This window comes from Staurois parvus, unplaced genomic scaffold (assembly GCF_062004578.1).
Source record: "Staurois parvus isolate SC_StPar_1 unplaced genomic scaffold, SC_StPar_1.0 ptg000287l, whole genome shotgun sequence".
NCBI classification, from domain to species: Eukaryota; Metazoa; Chordata; class Amphibia; order Anura; family Ranidae; genus Staurois; species Staurois parvus.
In genome coordinates this window covers 8,493,636-8,513,241 of record NW_028318083.1, presented here as the reverse complement: position 1 = coordinate 8,513,241, position 19,606 = coordinate 8,493,636, and the positions used below count along the sequence as shown (strand labels likewise).

General features: G+C 39.5%; 1 protein-coding gene across 1 annotated transcript in view; it reads right to left on the bottom strand.

The window, feature by feature from the left end:
- PXDC1 (PX domain containing 1) overlaps nt 1-19,606 on the bottom strand; it is a 104,390-nt gene that overhangs the window by 40,501 nt on the left and 44,283 nt on the right. The window contains exons 2-3 of the mRNA XM_089682213.1: nt 11,003-11,094; nt 4,093-4,210 (exon numbers count right to left, since the gene is read on the bottom strand). Of these exons, the coding sequence (XP_089538339.1) occupies nt 4,093-4,210; nt 11,003-11,094 (210 nt within the window). The remainder of the gene's footprint in view (nt 1-4,092; nt 4,211-11,002; nt 11,095-19,606) is intronic.

Here is a 19,606-nt window from a genome sequence, read left to right as displayed (position 1 = left end):
TCAGATTGCCGTTTGGTCTTTTGTTCCTGTGTTCCTGTACCTGATCCTGTGTTACTCCGTTGCCGACCTCTGCATTGTACCTGACTCTGATTGTATCCTGCTTAACCCTTGGCTTGCCTAACCATCCTTCTGCCTGACCCTTGTACCGCGCTGTCCGCTAGTTACTGAACCCGGCTTGTGACCTCGACCATTCTCTGCCTGCTCCTCTGGTACCTCGCTGCCCGCACGTTGCTGACCTTGCCCGCCTGACTACGCTTTCTGCCACCCAGACGATCCATCCATCCATCCATCCCGCACGGATCACTATTAGTAGTCTGCCTGCCTCTTCAGACTCCATTCCCCCAGTCCCCTGCTGGTGCTCTCTACCACAGCCAGATGCACTCGGGGGTCGCGACCTGGTTCCAGTCTGCACCAAGTCCATCCCCACCATCAGGGGCCCTGGTGAATAGCAGGCTGGGACTTAGACCCCGCGCCCTAAAGAAATCCGTGCTGTGGGCTGCTAGAGACACTGCCAGGCGGTTCCTGACATATGGTGTACCAGGTCCATTTGAGTACCGGGAAAACGCTTTGCATGCATTGTTCATGATGAAAAAAGGCTCTGGACAGCATCTGGAAATGGCAGAGTTAAAAAAAAATTCCGACCGCAAATGCTTATAAATGCGGATAGCCGTATTTACACGCATTTACAAGTGTTTGGCGTTTGAAACACTGATAAAATCTACTCCTGAATGCAAGTTTGGTGCGTTCAAAAAAAACAACTGTAAATTCAACTGCCTGTAAATGACTGTAAACGACGATGTGTACAGGACACATAGGAAAACATTAGGGAGAGTTCAGGGGCTGCTGAAAAAAATGCTGAACAGCTCCTGAATGTGAGTTTATCAGCTGCAGTGTACATGGAGCCTAAAAGTGAAAACTACAGTAAATAAACCTGCTAAGAAACAGCATTATGTACCCAAGCTGCAGGAGGTATTGTTTATTGTATATTTTTAGCTTCAGCACTAACTATAAGGCTTGGTTCACACTGCCGCGACTTGGAATCCGACGTGAGACCCCAAGTCACGACATGTGAAATCCCATGTTAGTCAATGAGAGCTGTCTTACCTAGCCCTACTGAAGTCGCTCCGACTTTAGAAAAGGTTCCTGTACTACTTCAAGGAGACTTCTATCCAACTTGGACCCATAGACTTTAATAGAAGTCACCTGCAAGCAGGGGCGGACTGACAACTCATGGGGCCCCCAGGCAATAGGGGATCATGGGGCCCCTGTGTCCCTGCCCAAACTCAAAAAAGCCTATGAAAAAGGTACCAGGGCATCTCATGGGGCCCCCTACTGACCCTGGGCTCTCAGGCAGTGCCCGAGTTTCCAAATGGTCAGTCCGCCCCTGCCTGCAAATTGGATCCTCATCTAAATTGATGTCGTTTGGATCTGACATTACAGGAAAATTACTGAGCCATTCCCTGAATGTTGCTTCAAAGTAGTACTAAAGTTGCCTGGCAAAGTTGCACTGCAAGTGGCGCGACTTTCAGGTAGCAGTAGTGTGAACAGAGACTTAGACTGAACTTACATCTATGGACATGTCACAAGGAGCTGAATGCAGTATACAGTATGTGCATTACGATACATTGCTTTTCATATACAGTATAAACAAATACATCTGCCCTTTAGTGCACCACAACTCACGACAATGACAATGTGCGGTGATGTGTTTCACAAAAATAGTGCAGGTGATTTTTTTTTTTCACGCATTGAGGCTTGTCAAATCTCATTCTGAGAGAATGTGCTACCCTAGCAGGAAAACCAGCACACGTTAATATGTGTATACCTGTCAATGGGCCCTTGTGTGATGGGTCTCACTGCTTAAATCTGCATAGACCTTAGTTAGCTACATCTCTAGATCTATGTAATGGAAAAAGACAAAAATGGTTGTCACTAAAGATAACCCATGCTTGTGCATTTTTTTTCATCACATATTTAGTTTGAATTGCACTTATTTTCAACAGTACTTAAAATGTGACTAAAATGCAAAAACACAATGCAGCATATGCATCAAGAACTGTGCACACAACAGAATACTTCATTATGATTTGTGAAGCATGAACAAACTCAATTACGCTCAGTTGGGGCCAGGGGTGGACTGACAACTCATGGGGCCCCCGGGCAATAGGGGATCATGGGGCCCCTGTGTCCTTGCCCAAACTCAAAAAAGCCTATGAAAAAGGTACCAGGGGCTAGCATGTTAAAAGCTGAAACTAAAGATAACAGATATAAGGGAAGTTAATATATCTTTCAAGATTACGGTGCTTTCTTCAAGCTAAATATATAACAGCAAAAAAATGATAACAGCAAAAAAAAAAAAAAAGAAAAATTGTTTTACACACACACATATATATATATATATATATATATATATATATATATATATATATATATATAATGTGTTTTCAAAGTGTTCCTTTAATTTGTTTTGAGCAGTATATATATATATATATATATATATATATATATATATATATATATATATATATATATATATACACATACACTGCTCAAAAAAAATTAAAGGAACACTTTGAAAACACATGGTACTGAGTTGCTGCAATGATATCCAGCATTATATTTTTCCCGATTGAGATCTGATAAGTTTTCAAAGTGATCCTTTATTTTTTTTTTATATATATATATGTATATACTGCTCAAAACAAATTAAAGGAACACTTTGAAAACACATCAGATCTCAATGGGGAAAGATATCATGCTGGATATCATTGCAGCAACTCAGTAGCATTCTGAGTTGCTGCAATGAAAATGGACTAGCCTGCTGCATCATTTTTGCACTTTGATTTTTGGGGTGTCTTTGAATTCAGTCCTCTGTAGGTTGATAATTTTCATTTCCATCAAACGATGGGGCACCCTTACATTCCTAACACATTACCCAGTCCATATCAGTATAGATATCCAGCATGATATTTTTCCCCATTGAGATCTGCTGTGTTTTCAATGTGTTCCTTTCATTTTAATTAGCAGTGTATATACACAGCTCAACTTGCGGGTGGATTTACTAAAGGCAAATAGACTATGCTTGTGTGCAACAGAGCTTAGTAAATAAGGGGAAGCTCTACTGACTTCCATCATCCAATCATATGCAGTCAAAAATACTTTTTTATTTTGCTTTTTTTAATTTTCCTTTCATATGATTGGGTATTCTTTGCAAAGTGAAGCTTCATCTCATGTACTCACAGTACTATTCTCTGGGGCTGGGGTCTCCAAACTTTCTAAACAAAGGGCCAGTTTTCTGTCCTTTAGACTTCGAGGGGCCGGACTTTGGCCAGTGGGAGTAGAAAAGGTCCATATGTCAGTGGGAGTAAACCATGCCCCTTCGTTGGTGTCAGTGGCAGGAATAACACCCTATTGTTGGTGTCATTGTGACAAATTGTGCCCCATCATTGGTGTCATTGGGCCCCATTGTTGGTGTCATTGTGAGGAATAGTGCCCCATAATTGGTGTCAGTGGAGGGAATTATGCCCCATTATTGGTATCAGTGGATAAAATAGTGCCCCAAGGGCCAGATAAAAGTAAGCCAAGGGCCACACCTGGCCCCAGGGCCTCAGTTTGGAGACCACTGCTCAGGAGCATCTGCACTTGCAGAGTGCATAGTCTGACTTACCAAAGGCAAATAATCTCTTGATCACTTTAGAAAACAAAGAGGGGCGATGTCTTACTGGTTTATTAGAACCACACTTTCTGATTTTGGAGGTATTAGAACAACTACACATACTGTACCTAATGGGCCTTTCTTATTCAGTTCAAGAATTTAGGGATGCAAGATAAATTGATGTTTCACAGCATGCTCACTTGGTACAGTTTACATTCAAATGAATACCATACTGTTACATATAAAGGCATATTCAATAAACCAACAAGAAAGTATGGTAACCAACATCAACAAATCAAAATCAATCTTACTCATTAAACGCCTCTTTTGCGCATTGATTGGTTACTATAGGTTCTTGCACCTTGCATATAATTGCAGCTATTTGTACTGCACCACTGAATTGAGGCAGTAATATTCAAAGCTGCACATCCTCTTACCAGATATTTTAATGGGGCTCTGGAAACTTGGCTGAATCTTGTGAACATTATCATTTTTTAACACTTGGTCCAGTGGGGACCTCTCAAAGAAAGTGAGAACAACCTCTGATCTTGAATACTGTAAAAAAAGGAGAGAAAGAAATATAAGTATAGATGAGTGAATTAATAAATGAAGAGTCGTTACGTGTACATACTATTGCACTGCTTCAGAACACTGCTACACAGGCATTTGCAATTTATGAAGTTGTTAAATCATAAAATGCTGACATTATGATGTCTATTCTAACAGCCCCTGAGAAAACATTGTGAAAGCTTGGGATGCTCCTACTTTAGATCCACTGGAGAATAAAAATGGGTATGGATGATGTCAAATGCCAACTATTTTAATTGACAAATTGACCCTTTTTTCAGAAGGCATCGTTTTTTTACTTCCTGGTTGACTGAGGCGCTGGTGATGCAACCCTGGCCTCAAAGCTGCATTTTGGGAAGTTCATGTCACATCCTCCTGGAGGCAAACCCAGAGATCCAGGAAGTAAAGGGAGGCTGAGTCATCTTCCCTTAGTATGAAGTCTCAGAAGAAGAAAAAAAAGGTATGCAAAGAATAAAAAGCCTGTTCAGTACCTTTATTTTATTACACGTACTTATATAGCACTGTCAATTTACGCAGCGCTTTACATATATATATTGTACATTCACATAAGTCCCTAACCCTCAAGGGGTGTAAAATCTAAGGTCCCTAACTCACATATACACACTAGGGCCAATTTAGACAGGAGCCAATTACCCTACCAGCATGTCTTTGGAGTGTGGGAGGAAGCTGGAATACCCGGAGGAAACCCACGCAGGCACAGGGAGAACATGCAAACTCCAGGCAGGTGGTGCCATGGCTGGGAATTGAACCAACAACCCTAGTACTGCCAGGCAGAAGTGCTAACCATTTAGCCACTGTGCTGCCCATTTTAGTGTTCCATCAACACTAGCAGGTTCCCACAACAGGGATGGTGAAAGAAAGCCTGAAGCATCAGTGACCTTGCATACATAAAAGTCGATGGACAGCTGAGATAATATTGAGGTCTGCTACCAGGTAAGATGTGGACATAGGAATGAAGGCTTTATCCCACCAAAAAGCTCTACAAAGACCCAAGCTTCAGGGCTCAGATAAGGACTTATTAAGATTCTAAAAAAATAAAAGTGTGTTTTCTATGTATTAGCCGTAGCCCTCACCATGTGTCTGTGAGAAACCTAGGTTCATGTGTACACTGTTACACTGTCCACAATTCTGACAGCCATTGTCTCATTTTATTTATTATATATATATATATATATATATATATATAATTATTATTATTATAGAGGATTTATACAGCGCCAACAGTTTGCTCAGCGCTTTACAATATAAAGAAAGACAATACAGCAACCATACAGTTCAATACAAGAGGGATAGGAGGGCCCTGCTCCTTGGAGCTTACAATCTAGGATATATATATATATATATATATACGCAAGCACATTCAGTCCCAAGGATAGCCACTGCACTCTACATGTAATAATGTCATACTGTGCAAAATGTACTGTGAAAATGGTGATGTCACACTGTGCAAAAGGTAAAAAACACATCAAGGGTGAGGGTCAATGGCCCCAAGAGTGGAAATTCACAGAATGGCACATCGTGTCAAAGTAAATACAGTACATATTGGTAAAGCTAAACATACAACAGTAGTATATATGCACTAAAAATGGCAAAATATCCATATCAGCGGATACATGGCTGCCCGTGAGCATAATATACGCAATGCCAGGGTGGAGCAAAAGCAAAACAACAAAAAGTACTAGTGAGAAAACGTAACCTACTAAAACAAAATAGTGTTGCTTCTACCTTCCTTTTTGACATCACAATACTATGGGTTTGGTTTACTAAAACTGGAGCACTCAGAATCTGGTGCAGATGTGCATGGTAAGAAATCACCTTCTAATTTTATCTTGTTCAATACGTTTTGGCAATAAAACCTGGAAGCTGATTGGTTTCCAGATAAAGCTACAGCAGATTTTGCATGCTCCAGTTTTAGTAAATAAGCCCCACTGTATTTTTGACACTGAATTCCAAAGCACGCGTTTTCATACTTGCCTACTTCATTTCTGATGCATTGCAAAGTAGAGATATGCATGACAAAAACATTAGTTTCATTTCGGATTCATACGTTAAGGTAATCATTTTGTTTCATTATATTCCTTATGTTAGAATGATTTGTTTTTGGAATTAGTTTTGTATATTTGGATTCGTTTTGTATACATGTATTTTGAAAGATTGGCTATATTCGTTTTAACGTGTTAATTAATTGTTTCGGGAGATTAGTTATTCACTTATTCAGCAGATTCATTCCTGCTAGTTCAACCCATAAATGGAATGAGCTGATTTATATACATTATAATAATGAAAAATGTTAATTCAAAATAAAAAAAAAATAGATCTGAAAGAACGAATGGAACAAAATTAATTTCAGATTCATTAGTTATGTTTCAGAGATTCTTCTGATGGATCCACCTCCATCCGACCCAAACACAACAATTAGGAATCATCATATTTCACTTTTATACCTTACTGTATTTATTGCACTATGTTTCTATTTCATATGTAGTGAATTTTTTATAATAATTAAAAGTGTTAATGCAATAGAAAAATACTGGATCTAAAATAATGAATGGAATTAAATTCATTTTGGATTAATTCGTTATGTCGTTATGTTATTTCGAATGCTTCAAATTTTAAAGTGTTACTAAACCCACAACAGTAAAATCATTTTGTAAAGCATGTTTGTTATACTCACTGTGGAACCAAAGGGGTTAATCCTCAGCATTGTGTAAAAAGGCTATTTGATCCTGTCTTCTCTGATCCTCCTCTTCTACTCTCTCCAATCTATCTGCTAATAGAACAGAGCCTTGGGGGCAAGCTGCACATGCTCGGATTGGTGTGTATAGCTAAAGAGTTTTTTTTGGGGGGTAGAATGCATAAGATCTGCCCAGGGCCAATCAGCACTCTCCAGACTGAGGGCCAGGGGTCCTGCAGCTTCATAGGACAATCAGAGCAGAATGAAAACTTCTCATACAAGCTTTTAGGCCACATGTACACGGCACACTTCTGAACGCTGGAAAACGTGGGTTAAAAAAACGTCTGTTTAGCCGCGTTTGCATAATGCGTTTATACACCTTTATGTGCGTTTGCGTTTAGAAGCGGTTTTTAAAGATAAGCACAGGAGAACCTCCCAAATGCCCAGAATGCACTGAAAAGTGGTAAATTATTAACTATTTCAGACTGTTTCAGAGAAATACAGAGAGTAGAAGTAGAGACAGCAGTATGTGTTCAGATAATTAGGTGTGAGATGCTCATTAACATTTCTTTTGTTTCCAAGGGTGGGAAAGGTGGCTGGTGAATTGAGTCATTCAGGCCACCTGGCAGGGGGTCTGCATGAGGAATTTGAGGTGTGAGTGGTCATTAACATATCTTTTGTTTCCAAGGGTGGGAGAGGTCTGAGGTGTGAATCGGTCATTTCAATGTGTGAAAAGCTTGGTAGGAACATCCTGTGTTCAGTGTTTTGTCCATCTGAGTACCTTGAAAACTCTTTGCATGCATTTTTCATGATGAAAAAAGGATGAAAGACAGCATCGGGAACTGGAAGAGTTAAAAAAGCATTTTGCGTTTGAAACGCTGATAAAATTGACTGCTGAACGCAAGTTTTCTGCGTTCAAAAAAACGACTGTAAACTCAAATGCCTGTAAATGACTGTAAACGAAGATGTGTACATGGACACATAGGAAAACATTAGGGAGAGTTCAGGGGCTGCTGAAAAAAATGCTGAACAGCTCCTAAACGCGAGTTTATCAGCTGCAGTGTACATGAGTCCTTACCAGTGCTCTGCTGGACACTGCTGAAGAGAAAAGGTATTTAGCAATATATAATTACTAAAATAATTGCATTTCCATGTTGTGTGTACTGTGGAAGACCAGATATAGTGAATGCAGGGTCTTGGGTTTAGTAACACTTTAACAAAAGGCCCAAACTATTGCATCATGTCATCTTAATGAATACGAATGAATTCATTGTTTCGGTATAATTTATTTCAGATTTGTTGAAATTTGTTACTTTTATGATTTGGTGATCCGTATACATCTGACTCTTTGAATAACAAAAATGTCGTCCGAATTTTAATTCATAGCAAAGGGAATCGCACATGTCTATTACAAAGAACACAGACCTCCCATCATCTCTCACCTCAACTCCTTATTTCCTTAACCCTGCCTTGTGTACAGGAAGTTATCAGTTCTCAAGATTTCTAGCAAAACCAACAGTTATCAGATAACAAAAAACTTGCAATGTTATCTTTAGCAGACCAAAAGAGGAGCAAATAAAAGAAGTGAATTGTGACAATTTACATGCACTTTATTACTCTGTAGTATCACAGATGTATAGGTTTTTATAATACTTAGCAATGTTACTGTAAAGTGAAAAGTTTAAAAAGATAATACATTCTGGCTACTAATGACACATGTAACAAGATTGTCTCAATGTCCTTGCAGTTTTTCATATCAAAAGATATATTTTGTTTGAACAAGACAGCATTTCAAGAGGAAACATGCAAAGTTGTAATCATTAAAAATAATGGGATGAATTGAAAGTAGGTTGTTAGATCCTCTTCCGGGAATTGAGCTGTTTAATTGTGGCCCAGGAACTTTCCAGCTAACAAAAATCATTTCATAGGTGTTTCTGTGATGTGTGAAGGTCAACCAATTTTTTTTGTTTTGTTTTGGATTGTGGGGAAGGGTTAAACCTCTTCCAGGTTTTTATTGCTAATTGCTAATCCTCATGGGGACATCAAATCCTTCATGTAGTTTTAGAAATGTTCAATGACCCCGTAACATTTACATGAAAATAATTAATTTATGAAATTAATTTAATAAATGCTGCTTTAAATAATAGTACTATGTATTATTACTATGTAATAGTACTATGAATAATATTTGTAATAATAATATTTTTTAATACCGTTGACATGTGCACTTAGTATCAGCAGCTGCCATTATGTTTGTTACAATGTTGAATTTTTAGTAAATGTACAGTAGTTGTGATTTTTTGGAACTCCCAGCACTATGGATGTTCTTGCTGGCTCTCCAACAGAGTTTTAGGTTGGGGATACATTCAGTAAAAGAAAATAAACATGAATTTATATCCTTAGAAAGTGTTGAAGTGTTTAGGGTCATAGACAGACAACACAAAGCAAGGCCAGTAATAACCTGATTTTACTGTTGTGGGTTTAGTAACACTTCAAGAATAAGGACTGGCGTAGGGCTCCACAGAGACCTTGATGGATTAAATGGCGGCCGAGTGAACAGCTCGTCCCTCCGGGTAGATGCCATATGGCGTCCTTCCAGGCAAGCACATTGCGCCTGCCTGCAGGGCCAAACAGCGGCGCGATCTGTCACCGGCCGTGTACCTCGGACACGGCCGATGACAGATCTCTGTACCAGCCCCGTTGCCAGTACCATGTGACCTGCCATGACCAATCACAGCAGGTCACATGACAGTTGTATACAATGGATGGCTTCCTTTCATGCCATCCATTGTATACAAGTGTGTCTAGCTGTGAATGGTCACAGCGATCACATGCACAATCTGGGCCAATCACAGCCCAGCTTAGTCATGTGATTAGCTGTGGCCAAATCACAGCTAAGCACAAAAAAAACCCTGAATGAATCGATTTCATTCAGGTAAATGCTTGCTTATAACAAAGAAATTCTTTGCTATAAGCAAATTGTGTGAAAAAAAAACAAAAAGAAAAACTGATCACTTCCCCAAGGCAGTACCATGTTACTATGGTAACATTATATTACTTTGGTTATAGTGAAATATGAAAAAAAAATCTTAAAAAAAGAGAAAAAAATGTAGTAAAAAATAAAATTAAAATTAAAAAAAATTTTAAAAAAATTATCAATTTTTTTTTCGCACTGTCACCAGTCAGTGTCCCTGATCACCGCCATGCCAGTTACATGATGACACTGTACTGCACTGGTGACAGTATGTAAAAAAAAAATAGTGAAAATCAATTTTTTAATTTCTTAATTTCCGAAAAATTATGACAAAAAAATTACAACTTTAAAAAACTCGCCATGGCCGTCAGTACTTCAGGATCGATCAATTTTCAGATATATCCCATAGTTTGTGAACTCTATAACTTTCCTAGAGATTAAAAAATACATCCTAATTTGGGTTATTTTCACCAAAGAAATGTAGTAGAATACATTTTGGCCTAAATTTCTGAAGAACAATTTTTTATTTGCAAGCTTTTAACAGAAACAAAGAAAAACGTGTTTTTTTTTTAAATTTTTAGTCTTTTTTTGTTAATTTAGCAAACAATAAAAACCCCAGCAGTGATTAAATACCACCAAAAGAAAGCTCTAGTTGTGTGAAGAAAATGATAACATTTTAGTTTGGGTACAAAGCTGTATGACTGCGCAATTGTCATTCAAAGTGTGAGAGCGCTGAAACCTGAAAATTGGCCTGGGCAGGAAGGGGGTAAAAGTGCCCTGTATGGAAGCGATTAACCACCTATAAGACCCCCTTTTAGTCCCAGTCATCTATTGACCCCTAGGATGCTCTCATTTACTTTTGGAGGTTACTATATTCCATTTTATGGAACCCTAGTTTAAAGAGAATATGCCATTCTGTGGAAAATCCAGGTGTTATATGTAAAGCCTTCTGCAATGTTTAGCACCTTTGCCTACTTGACAATTCAGTTAGTCAAAAATGTGTTATGAAAATGACTAATGAATGTATCAGGATACATATAAAATATACTATGATACTTCCATTCACTTATCACTTTTCAACAAAAGGAAATGTCGTGTATGACATACTTACTTTACAAGGCATATTTATGACAGTCTTCAGGAGTTTTTCAACTTCATTCAGTCTTGCCTCTATTTCATGGGCATCTTTTATTGTGATGAGCCCTGAAAAAGAGAGAACGAGAGATAAAAATGTGGCTAAATATATCTATTATTTCCAACAAAGTTTAATTTATTACAACTAGGCAAATTCAATAAAGAATTAAAACAAATATGGGGTTTTAAATTCAGTAGCCCATAAGAATTCCCAAATTTAACTTCAGAGCAGTTGAATCAAGTTAGCCTGAACACTAATTGGTTACTGTTTGGCACACTCTACATTAACCTCCCTAGCGGTCTGATTATGTCCATATTTCTGTGCTCAAAGCGGTACATTTTTTTGCATGGAAATATGTATTTTTTTTATTGTAGGACTGTAATTTTTAGGAATAACTCACTGAAATCTGTCCGAACAAGAGTCTAGAAAACATACCAGGTATGTTAAAATTTTAAACACGAAATCATAAATTATAATTTAATAAATAATCATAAAAAATAATAATATAATAATAAATTTAATTCAATAATATAATCAAACCAAAAACACTGAAATTTGAAATATAGCGCCAAGTTCGCACATCACTGAGCAAAGTCGCAGAATTGTTTTCAGTGTCTGATGACAAATTTCCCCACGAATCATTATCACTCAATTCTGCAAGTGGTTCTAATTTACTGTCGCTGTTCTCTAGCTGGTCTAAAACCGCTTTTGACCTAAAGTGACGCTTTTTGGATGCCATGGACGTTTCTCAGTTTCCAGGCAGAAAGAACGGTAAAAATGTAGGCAGGGCACAGGACAAAGCACTCGGGACAAAATGTATGTGAAATGGTTTGATACAGTAATGTTTTACTATGTGACTTTAGTGAATTTAGTGAATGTCACTTTTTGTCATTTTCAAATTTCCCGCCGTTCTGTCCCCGTACATCCAGACGCTCGCAGGGGACGGAACCCAGATGACAGATCCCGGCATCCGCCGGAGGACATTACTGGGGACACTGCAGGAGGGTCATCGCGGGAGCGCAGGACAAGGTAAGTGATCGAGGGATCCCAGAGCAACGCCGCATGGTAAGCCTGAGTGTAGCTCGGGGTTACCGCTTGTGGTACTGAAACTTTACCCCGAGCTACACTCGGAAATACCGCCAGGGAGGCTACGACCAATGGTAGGATGGTAAGAATGGTAAGATGAGACCAAGCTTTAACAGAGCTCACTGATGAAGAGAGTGGCACAGACATAATGATGCCAGTGCCCTTCTTTACAGCAATGCACTGTGAGCACAAGGTGCAGTGATGATGAACCCTTAGGAGTTGGGTTCAATGGGCCCTGAAATCATAGGAAGTCAGTTGAATGAAGCTGGGTATCATTCAACCCAGAAGAGGACTGATACTGGACTACAGAATGATGATTAAGTTATGTGAAAAATCTAATGTAAATGTAATATATATAGGTGAGCGCTGGAAATGAGTAAATATATATAAACCAGCTAGCACAAAAGGTAGAGGTAACAATCCCTATAAAAATATAATATAAAGGTGCAGCGCTAAAAAAAATATAAATATATATATAAAATGTCGAGTGGAACAATCAAGTATAAAAAAATCATATTTTATATTTCTTTTACTTATATGATGCACTTGATTTTTTCCACTCGATATATTATATATATATTTATATTTATTCTAGCACTGCGCCTTTATATTATATATGAAAAATCTGCCTAAAAAATGGAGTTAGACTAATCTAAAAAAAAAAGGTTGACCATTTGCCTAAAGGCAAATTATTATGGTTATTTTATTTTTTTATGTTTTTACATTTTCAAATCAAGTTTTATATATTTTTAAAATTCGAGCACAGAAGAATCTGTTCACTTTATAATATCTCTCTCTCTCTAGTTTTAAGTCTGTAAGGAGCTGTATGAACATAGCAAGCATGGAATAGAAGAGAGAAGGTTGTGTCAATTCTCTGACTAATTCACTTGTGTGTCTGTATATCTGAATTTGAGCTATTGAGATCCTTATACAACGCAATTTTTTTTTTTTGCAAAACAGATAATGCCAGACAGGTAACTGCTTGAAAAGAAACCGAGAGCTGTTAGATGAAAATAAAAATCAACAATACCCAGGTGCAGTATTTCATATTTTCCTAAAAAAAATATATTGTGTTTTTTTGCCCTGCCCACAATACACAATAAGGAAAATATTAGAAAACAAAAGAGCTTTATGACAAGCATTATCTACAAATTAAAACATTAGGTATACAGATAGTGGGGGGTATTTACTAAAACTGTACAGTGGAAAATCTGGTGCAGCTCTGCACAGAAACCAATCAGCTTCCAGGTTTTGTTGTCAAAGTTTCACTGAACAAGCTGAAGTTAGAAGCTGATTGGCTACCATGAACAGCTGCACCAGATTTTGCACTCTCCAGTTTTGGGACATCAACCAAAATAGGGGCATATTGTATTGCATAGTACTATCCATACTGAGAGAACACTCTTCTGCTCCTGCAACATATTTCTCCTGCTAGCCAATTCTACAAGATGTGTTTCCATAACTGCTCCCTCACTGGCCAGTGGAGGAAGGGGTGATGTAGGTTAAAGGGCTGTGTGACATGGCCCTAACATGTTTCTAGCACTGGAGGAATAGGTGTTAGGGCAAGTTTACAGAAGTAATGGATCACAAGGAGAACATCTAAAAGTGGGACAGCAACATAGGAAGCTAGAAGGTGTTGAAGGCTGTAAATAATGGTGATTAACTCCCTCTCAGGCAAGTTCCCACTGATACCATTGATCTGTTTAGCTATCTGTAAGGGGGTAATTCTTCTCAATGACCACAAGTGTAAGGAGCATTCTTAGCTCTGACTATCAAACTAATGAATCAAGAATTGTAGATAAAGTCATTTTTAGCAGGGGTTCCCTGAGACCGAAAAGTTATGTCAAGGGTTCCTCTGTGTTGAAAAGGTTGAGAAAGGCTGGTCTAGCCATTTACAGATAAAAGCACCTAAACATTACCATTATATCTTTAGCGTAAAGGACGATCATCAGAAACTATGAGTAACGCTCCAGCGCTCACTCAGAAGATGGAAAATACATAGGAAATTAGGTGGACTGTGAAATAAAAAGAAATTAAAAGGAAAAAGAATAAAAAGGAAAAAAAAAGTCCACGGATTAATGGACGGGGACAGGATTCCGGGCGCAATCAGTGTGTTCAGGATGCAGCAGTCAGTAAGTTCCATCCTACTGGTGTGCAGAATGGGAAAAAGACCATAGAAACTGAAGAACCACATGAGCGGACCGGCAGCTCCTCGTCAAGGACCGTCAGAGGAACAAGCAGGGCGCCAGGTCAGTGTGGATAAAAACAGTAATACTTTAATTAAAAGAAACTTACATCTAAAACTCCCTCGACGTGTGTGGCAGGTGAGAACACCGGAGCCAGGGGCATCAGAAGAGCGGATCCGATGATTTGTGCATGGCCCGGGGAGAGAACCGCTGTGGTGGATAATTGGCGCCTCTGTGTGCCTTCCCTGGTAGGGAGAAGTGACAGGTACTGTGAATGGAACAGGGGGGCGGGCTGCAATGCGTTTCAGAAGCTCCGCTTCCTTTGTCAAGCAAACTTGCACAGATCATCGGATCCGCTCTTCTGATGCCCCTGGCTTCAGTGTTCTCACCTGCCACACACACCGAGGGAGTTTTAGATGCAAGCGTCTTTTAAATAAAGTATTACTGCTTTTATCCACGATTACTATTATATCTGACTGTTCAAGTTATGATACCAACAATAGCTAAGCTTCAGTTTTGTTTTAAAGTGTAAAGACCCCTTTGATCTTTATCTCGCTTGACTTGATAATAAACATTACAGTCAGTCAATTCAGCAGCACACAGATTATACATATCCACCTTCTACAATAAAATGAAATATGAAATATGAATATCTCTTAGTTAGACTGAAAGAATGTATTTGACATTTTTTGTACAATTTGTCAGACCATAGCACTGGCTATAGTAATCTGGAGTCAAGAGTGACCACGTGTTACAAATAAGTGTACTGCACTGACCTGACTTCTATCTAATGCAGTTTAACCTAATTGAAAGCATGTGCTTTGGCCTGAAGCCAATGACGAACTGTGCTAATTAAACTATAAAAGCCTTAAGCTTAAGGACTTGTAAATCCTTAGTGTGTTAGTGCAGTGTGTGTATTCAAATATTTGGTTGGGATTTGCTGGTATAGTTAGCAAGTCAACCACATCATTTTACTACGATAAAATCTGTGTTGCAAAGCAAATGTTCTTTGTTTGATAATTATTCAGAGATTGACTTAAAGCAGAACATTAGTAAAACATTTACAAATTTGTGAAAAGGAAAGTTTTTTTATTGCAGAAGAGAAATAGGGGTTGATTTACTAAAACTGGATAGTGCAAAATCTTATGCAGCTCTGCATAGAAACCAATCAGCTTCCAGGTTTTTTTTTTTGCCAAAGCTTAACCTCTTCACGCTGGCCGAACGCAAATGTGCGGCCTCCCGGTGTCTGGGCCTAGACGCCGAGTGGCCGCACATTTCCGTTCTATTAAAAAAGGACATATTTGCTGAGAGTGTGCGCCCTGCGCGCTCCCAGCACAAATGTTCGGTACTCACGGAAAGGTCCCGATCTCCTCTTTCGATCGGGACCTTTCCCGATCATGTGACCGCCGTGACGGCGTGTCACGGCGGTCACATGACCCTAAACCCTGCCTGCCGGCTTCTGAAACCCTTAAAGGGCCAGGAGGCACCGGCACAAAGGGGTTAAAGTGTCACTAAACCCACAACAGTAAAATCAGTCTGTATATGTAGTAGAACATGCTTGTTATACTCACTGTGGAACCTAAGGGGTAAATCCTCTGTATTGTGTAAAAAGGCTGTTTGATTCTGACTTCTCTGCCCCTCCTCTTGTTGAAATGACCATCTGATACAGACTGAACCGGTGGTCACATGCACATGCTCAGTTTGGAGTGTATTGCTACAGAGCTTTTATTTTTTTTCTTGGGAGAGTGCATGTGATTAGCACAGAGCCAATCAGCACTGTCCAGACAGAGGGTCATGGGATTTCCGTCCTCCTAGAGCACGGGTGTCAAACAGCTGTCGCCAAACTACAAGTCTCATGAGGCATTACAAGATTAACAGTTACAAGTATGATTCCCAAAGGCAGAGGCATGATGGGACTTGTAGTTTTGCAACAGCTGGAGGGCCACCAGTTTGACACTAGAGCATAAAGAACACTCCTCCTACAAGCTTTAGCTAGTGGTGGGCTGGACACTGATAGAAGTCACAAGACTGCTCTAACTTCTGATGAGAAAAGGTATTTAGCAGTTTATATTTACTACAATAACTGCACTTCCATGTTCGGTTTACTGTGGGAGACCAGATACAGTGAATGCAGGGTTCTGGGTTTAGTAACACTTTAATTGAACAAGCTAAAGTTAGTAGCTGATTGGCAACCATGCACAGCTGCACCAGATTTTGATCTCTCCAGTTTTGGTAAATCAACTATTTGGGATATACATAAAGTGTCATAGACACTCTGGAATTCCCTCGCTCCTCCACACCACAAGTGTCAGCGCACGTGACAGATCCAAGTACCTGTCGGGTACAAGGACATGAATCTAGGGCAGCACTGAGGCTGGAGTGTTCATACAGTGGACCATTTTGTTTAATTTCAGTTCTCAGACAGGGAATCCCCAGAAGCTGACTAAGGCCAGAGTAGAGTAATCGGTTGTCATGGCCTTTGGGGTCTTAGCAATTACGAGCCCTGTGGGGGCAGCTGTCCATGAAATTTCTGGCGAATGCCAACTTTGATATTCAAATGTAGCACAAGTTGTTTGAATGCAAAAAGCTGTAGGATCCACTGCATTGAGAGGATCGCAATGCAAAGCAGGTCAAATGCAGGCCCAGAACTGTCATCCACTGTACCATTAAGGGAAATAAGACTCTCCTGAGCTGTTTTTTATGAGCTTTCCCAACGCTTGTTAAACTCCGGTTAACTACACCTCTGTACATAAGCCATTAAAGAAAGTGAAAAAAAAAGACTATAATGAAAGGTTTGCTTTCATATATTTTCCTACATTAGCCCTTTCTCTTTACGTCTGCTCTGTAGACATAGCAATCTCACTCTCGGAAAATTTTGTACCGAATTTTCCATGACTATGCATGTGTGAAAACACATTTCACTGTTTTATTTGCTCCTTGAGTCCAGGTGAGAGTAAAGTATTAGAACGGGATGTAAAAGCTTAGCATGGCCTGTGGATAATGCTACTTCTGACATATCTCATTACAAATACTAACGACTGTCCACAATCAAATTGTAACAGCATGTGCTGGGTCTTCCCAAGCCTGCATAAGTCCAGAAACAAATTATCACATTATTTTAGAAGCTTATAAACCAGAAACTTAACATACGCCTGTGCAAGCATCAGAGGGGGCATGATTGGCTCATGATGTTCACAGCTTTTAACGTATGAACAAAGCAGGTAGTGGTTGCATATTATTCCACAGTAATTTATAGTTATTGATCTAGGACAGTGTGTGAATGCAGTTTGCAGGGTAATGTATGCAAGACAGCCCTAGTTATGGTGGTAACAGAAGCTTCCAAGAATTGTTTTACAAGGAAAAGCTTTAAAGGACCACTAGGTATTGTGTAAGCAACTGAAACCTTCACAAGACACAGTAACCACATCTTACCCTAACAGTCAAAACTTTGTTTTGGATAGAATAGGGATAGAGTAAATCCCTGACTTGTTTTTATCATTGCCTATGTCCCAAATAGGTTGATTTACCCCCTCATTTATCCTGTTGTCCATGGCCATAGAGCAGGAACGTAACTACAATTCATCTGGCTTCATAGCAAACTTTTGATAACCCTCCACCATGACCTCTCTGTGTGACACCTGAAAATGTCAACAAGCACAATAGTGTAACTGATCCTAACATAAAGTATGTTTAAGGATGTACTCACACTAGGGTGAATGTGCCATGCATGAGAAGGCCAGTTAATTTGAGTGGTGTAATCACTCCGTACTGTGCTCTAATAAGGTTCAGTGTACTGTGCCCTGGCCTGCTTGAGAGGTGGTCTGGAGCATGGTTAAGATGTATGCCGGTACATCTGCCACTCTGGCAGCTGTCAGGGGGCAGGAAGTGAAGGAAAATTAAGGACACGGAAAAAAATAAAACCTTTAATAACTAAAAAATGTTTTGGCTGGAGTTACACTATTAATGACTTTCCTTCTGGGTTTGTAGCCTTGGACTTACGCATGCCATATGGTATAAGTGTGTCTGTGCCCCTCTATGGTCATCATTGTTTAGACAAGGTATAGTACCATATAATGTACATATGTACGCTTGGAGAATAATTTTGCCACATTTTATATCTGAGGGAAAAAGGATAGAATGCACATAACGTTTTCAAGCAGTGATCTTATGGCCAGCAGTCGCTTGCTATCGTCTGACAATGAAACATCTTTGCGTTCCCTGATATTTTATTATCAAACACAAAGTTCATCATATCTATCAGGTTTCATGCAATAAATGTTTTCGTTACTCAGAAAAATATTTCAGTAATGCTATTTGTGTACTTTGAAGGTCATCTAGCATAACTAAGATGCCTAAAAAAAATTACATTTCAGGTATGACTATCCTGATCTTCCTCTGGCATTATTCACTGCTTTATGGCTATTAACATCCTACAACTGGATCTGTACTGCAGTACACTAGTATACTACTGGCAACACCTTCCTTCCTTCCATTCTCCCTTTAATCAGATTTAGGTAATTAACCTACGTATGAACCCCATTAATCAAACTTCCAAGTCAAAATGGATACATTTAGAAAAACTTAATAAATTCCTTAAAAACTATATTGTCAAAAGTATTGGGACACCCTTCCTAATTATTGAATTCAGGTGTTCCAATCACCTCCATGGCCACAGGTGTATAAAATCAAGCACTTAGGCATGCAGACTGTTTTTACAAACATTTGTGAAAGAATGGGTCACTCTCAGGAGCTCAGTGAATTCAAGCGTGGTACCGTGATAGGTTGCACCTATGCAATAAGTCCATCCTTGAAACTCCCTTGCCACTAAGTATTCCACGGACAACTGTTAGTGGTATTATAACAAAGTGGAAGCAAATGGGAACAGCAACTCAGCCACGTAAAATGACAGAGCGGGGTCAGCGCATGCTGAAGTGCACAGTGTGCAGAAGTCGCCAACTGTCTGCAGAGTCAATAGCTGAAGACCTCCAAACTTTGTGTGGCCTTCAGATTAGCACAACAGCAGTGCATAGAGAACTTCATGGAATGGGTTTCCATGGCCGAGCAGCTGCATCCAAGCCTTACATCACCAAGTGCAATACAAAGTGTCAAATGCAGTGGTGTAAAGCATGCCACCACTGGACTCTAGAGCAGTGGAGACACGTTCTCTGGAGTGACCAATCATGCTTCTCTGTCTGGCAATCCAACGGACTTGTCTGGGTTTGGCGGTTGCCAGGAGAGCGGTACTTGCCTGACTGCATTGTGCCAAGCGTAAAGTTTTTGGTAGAGGGGGGATTGTGGTGTGGGGTTG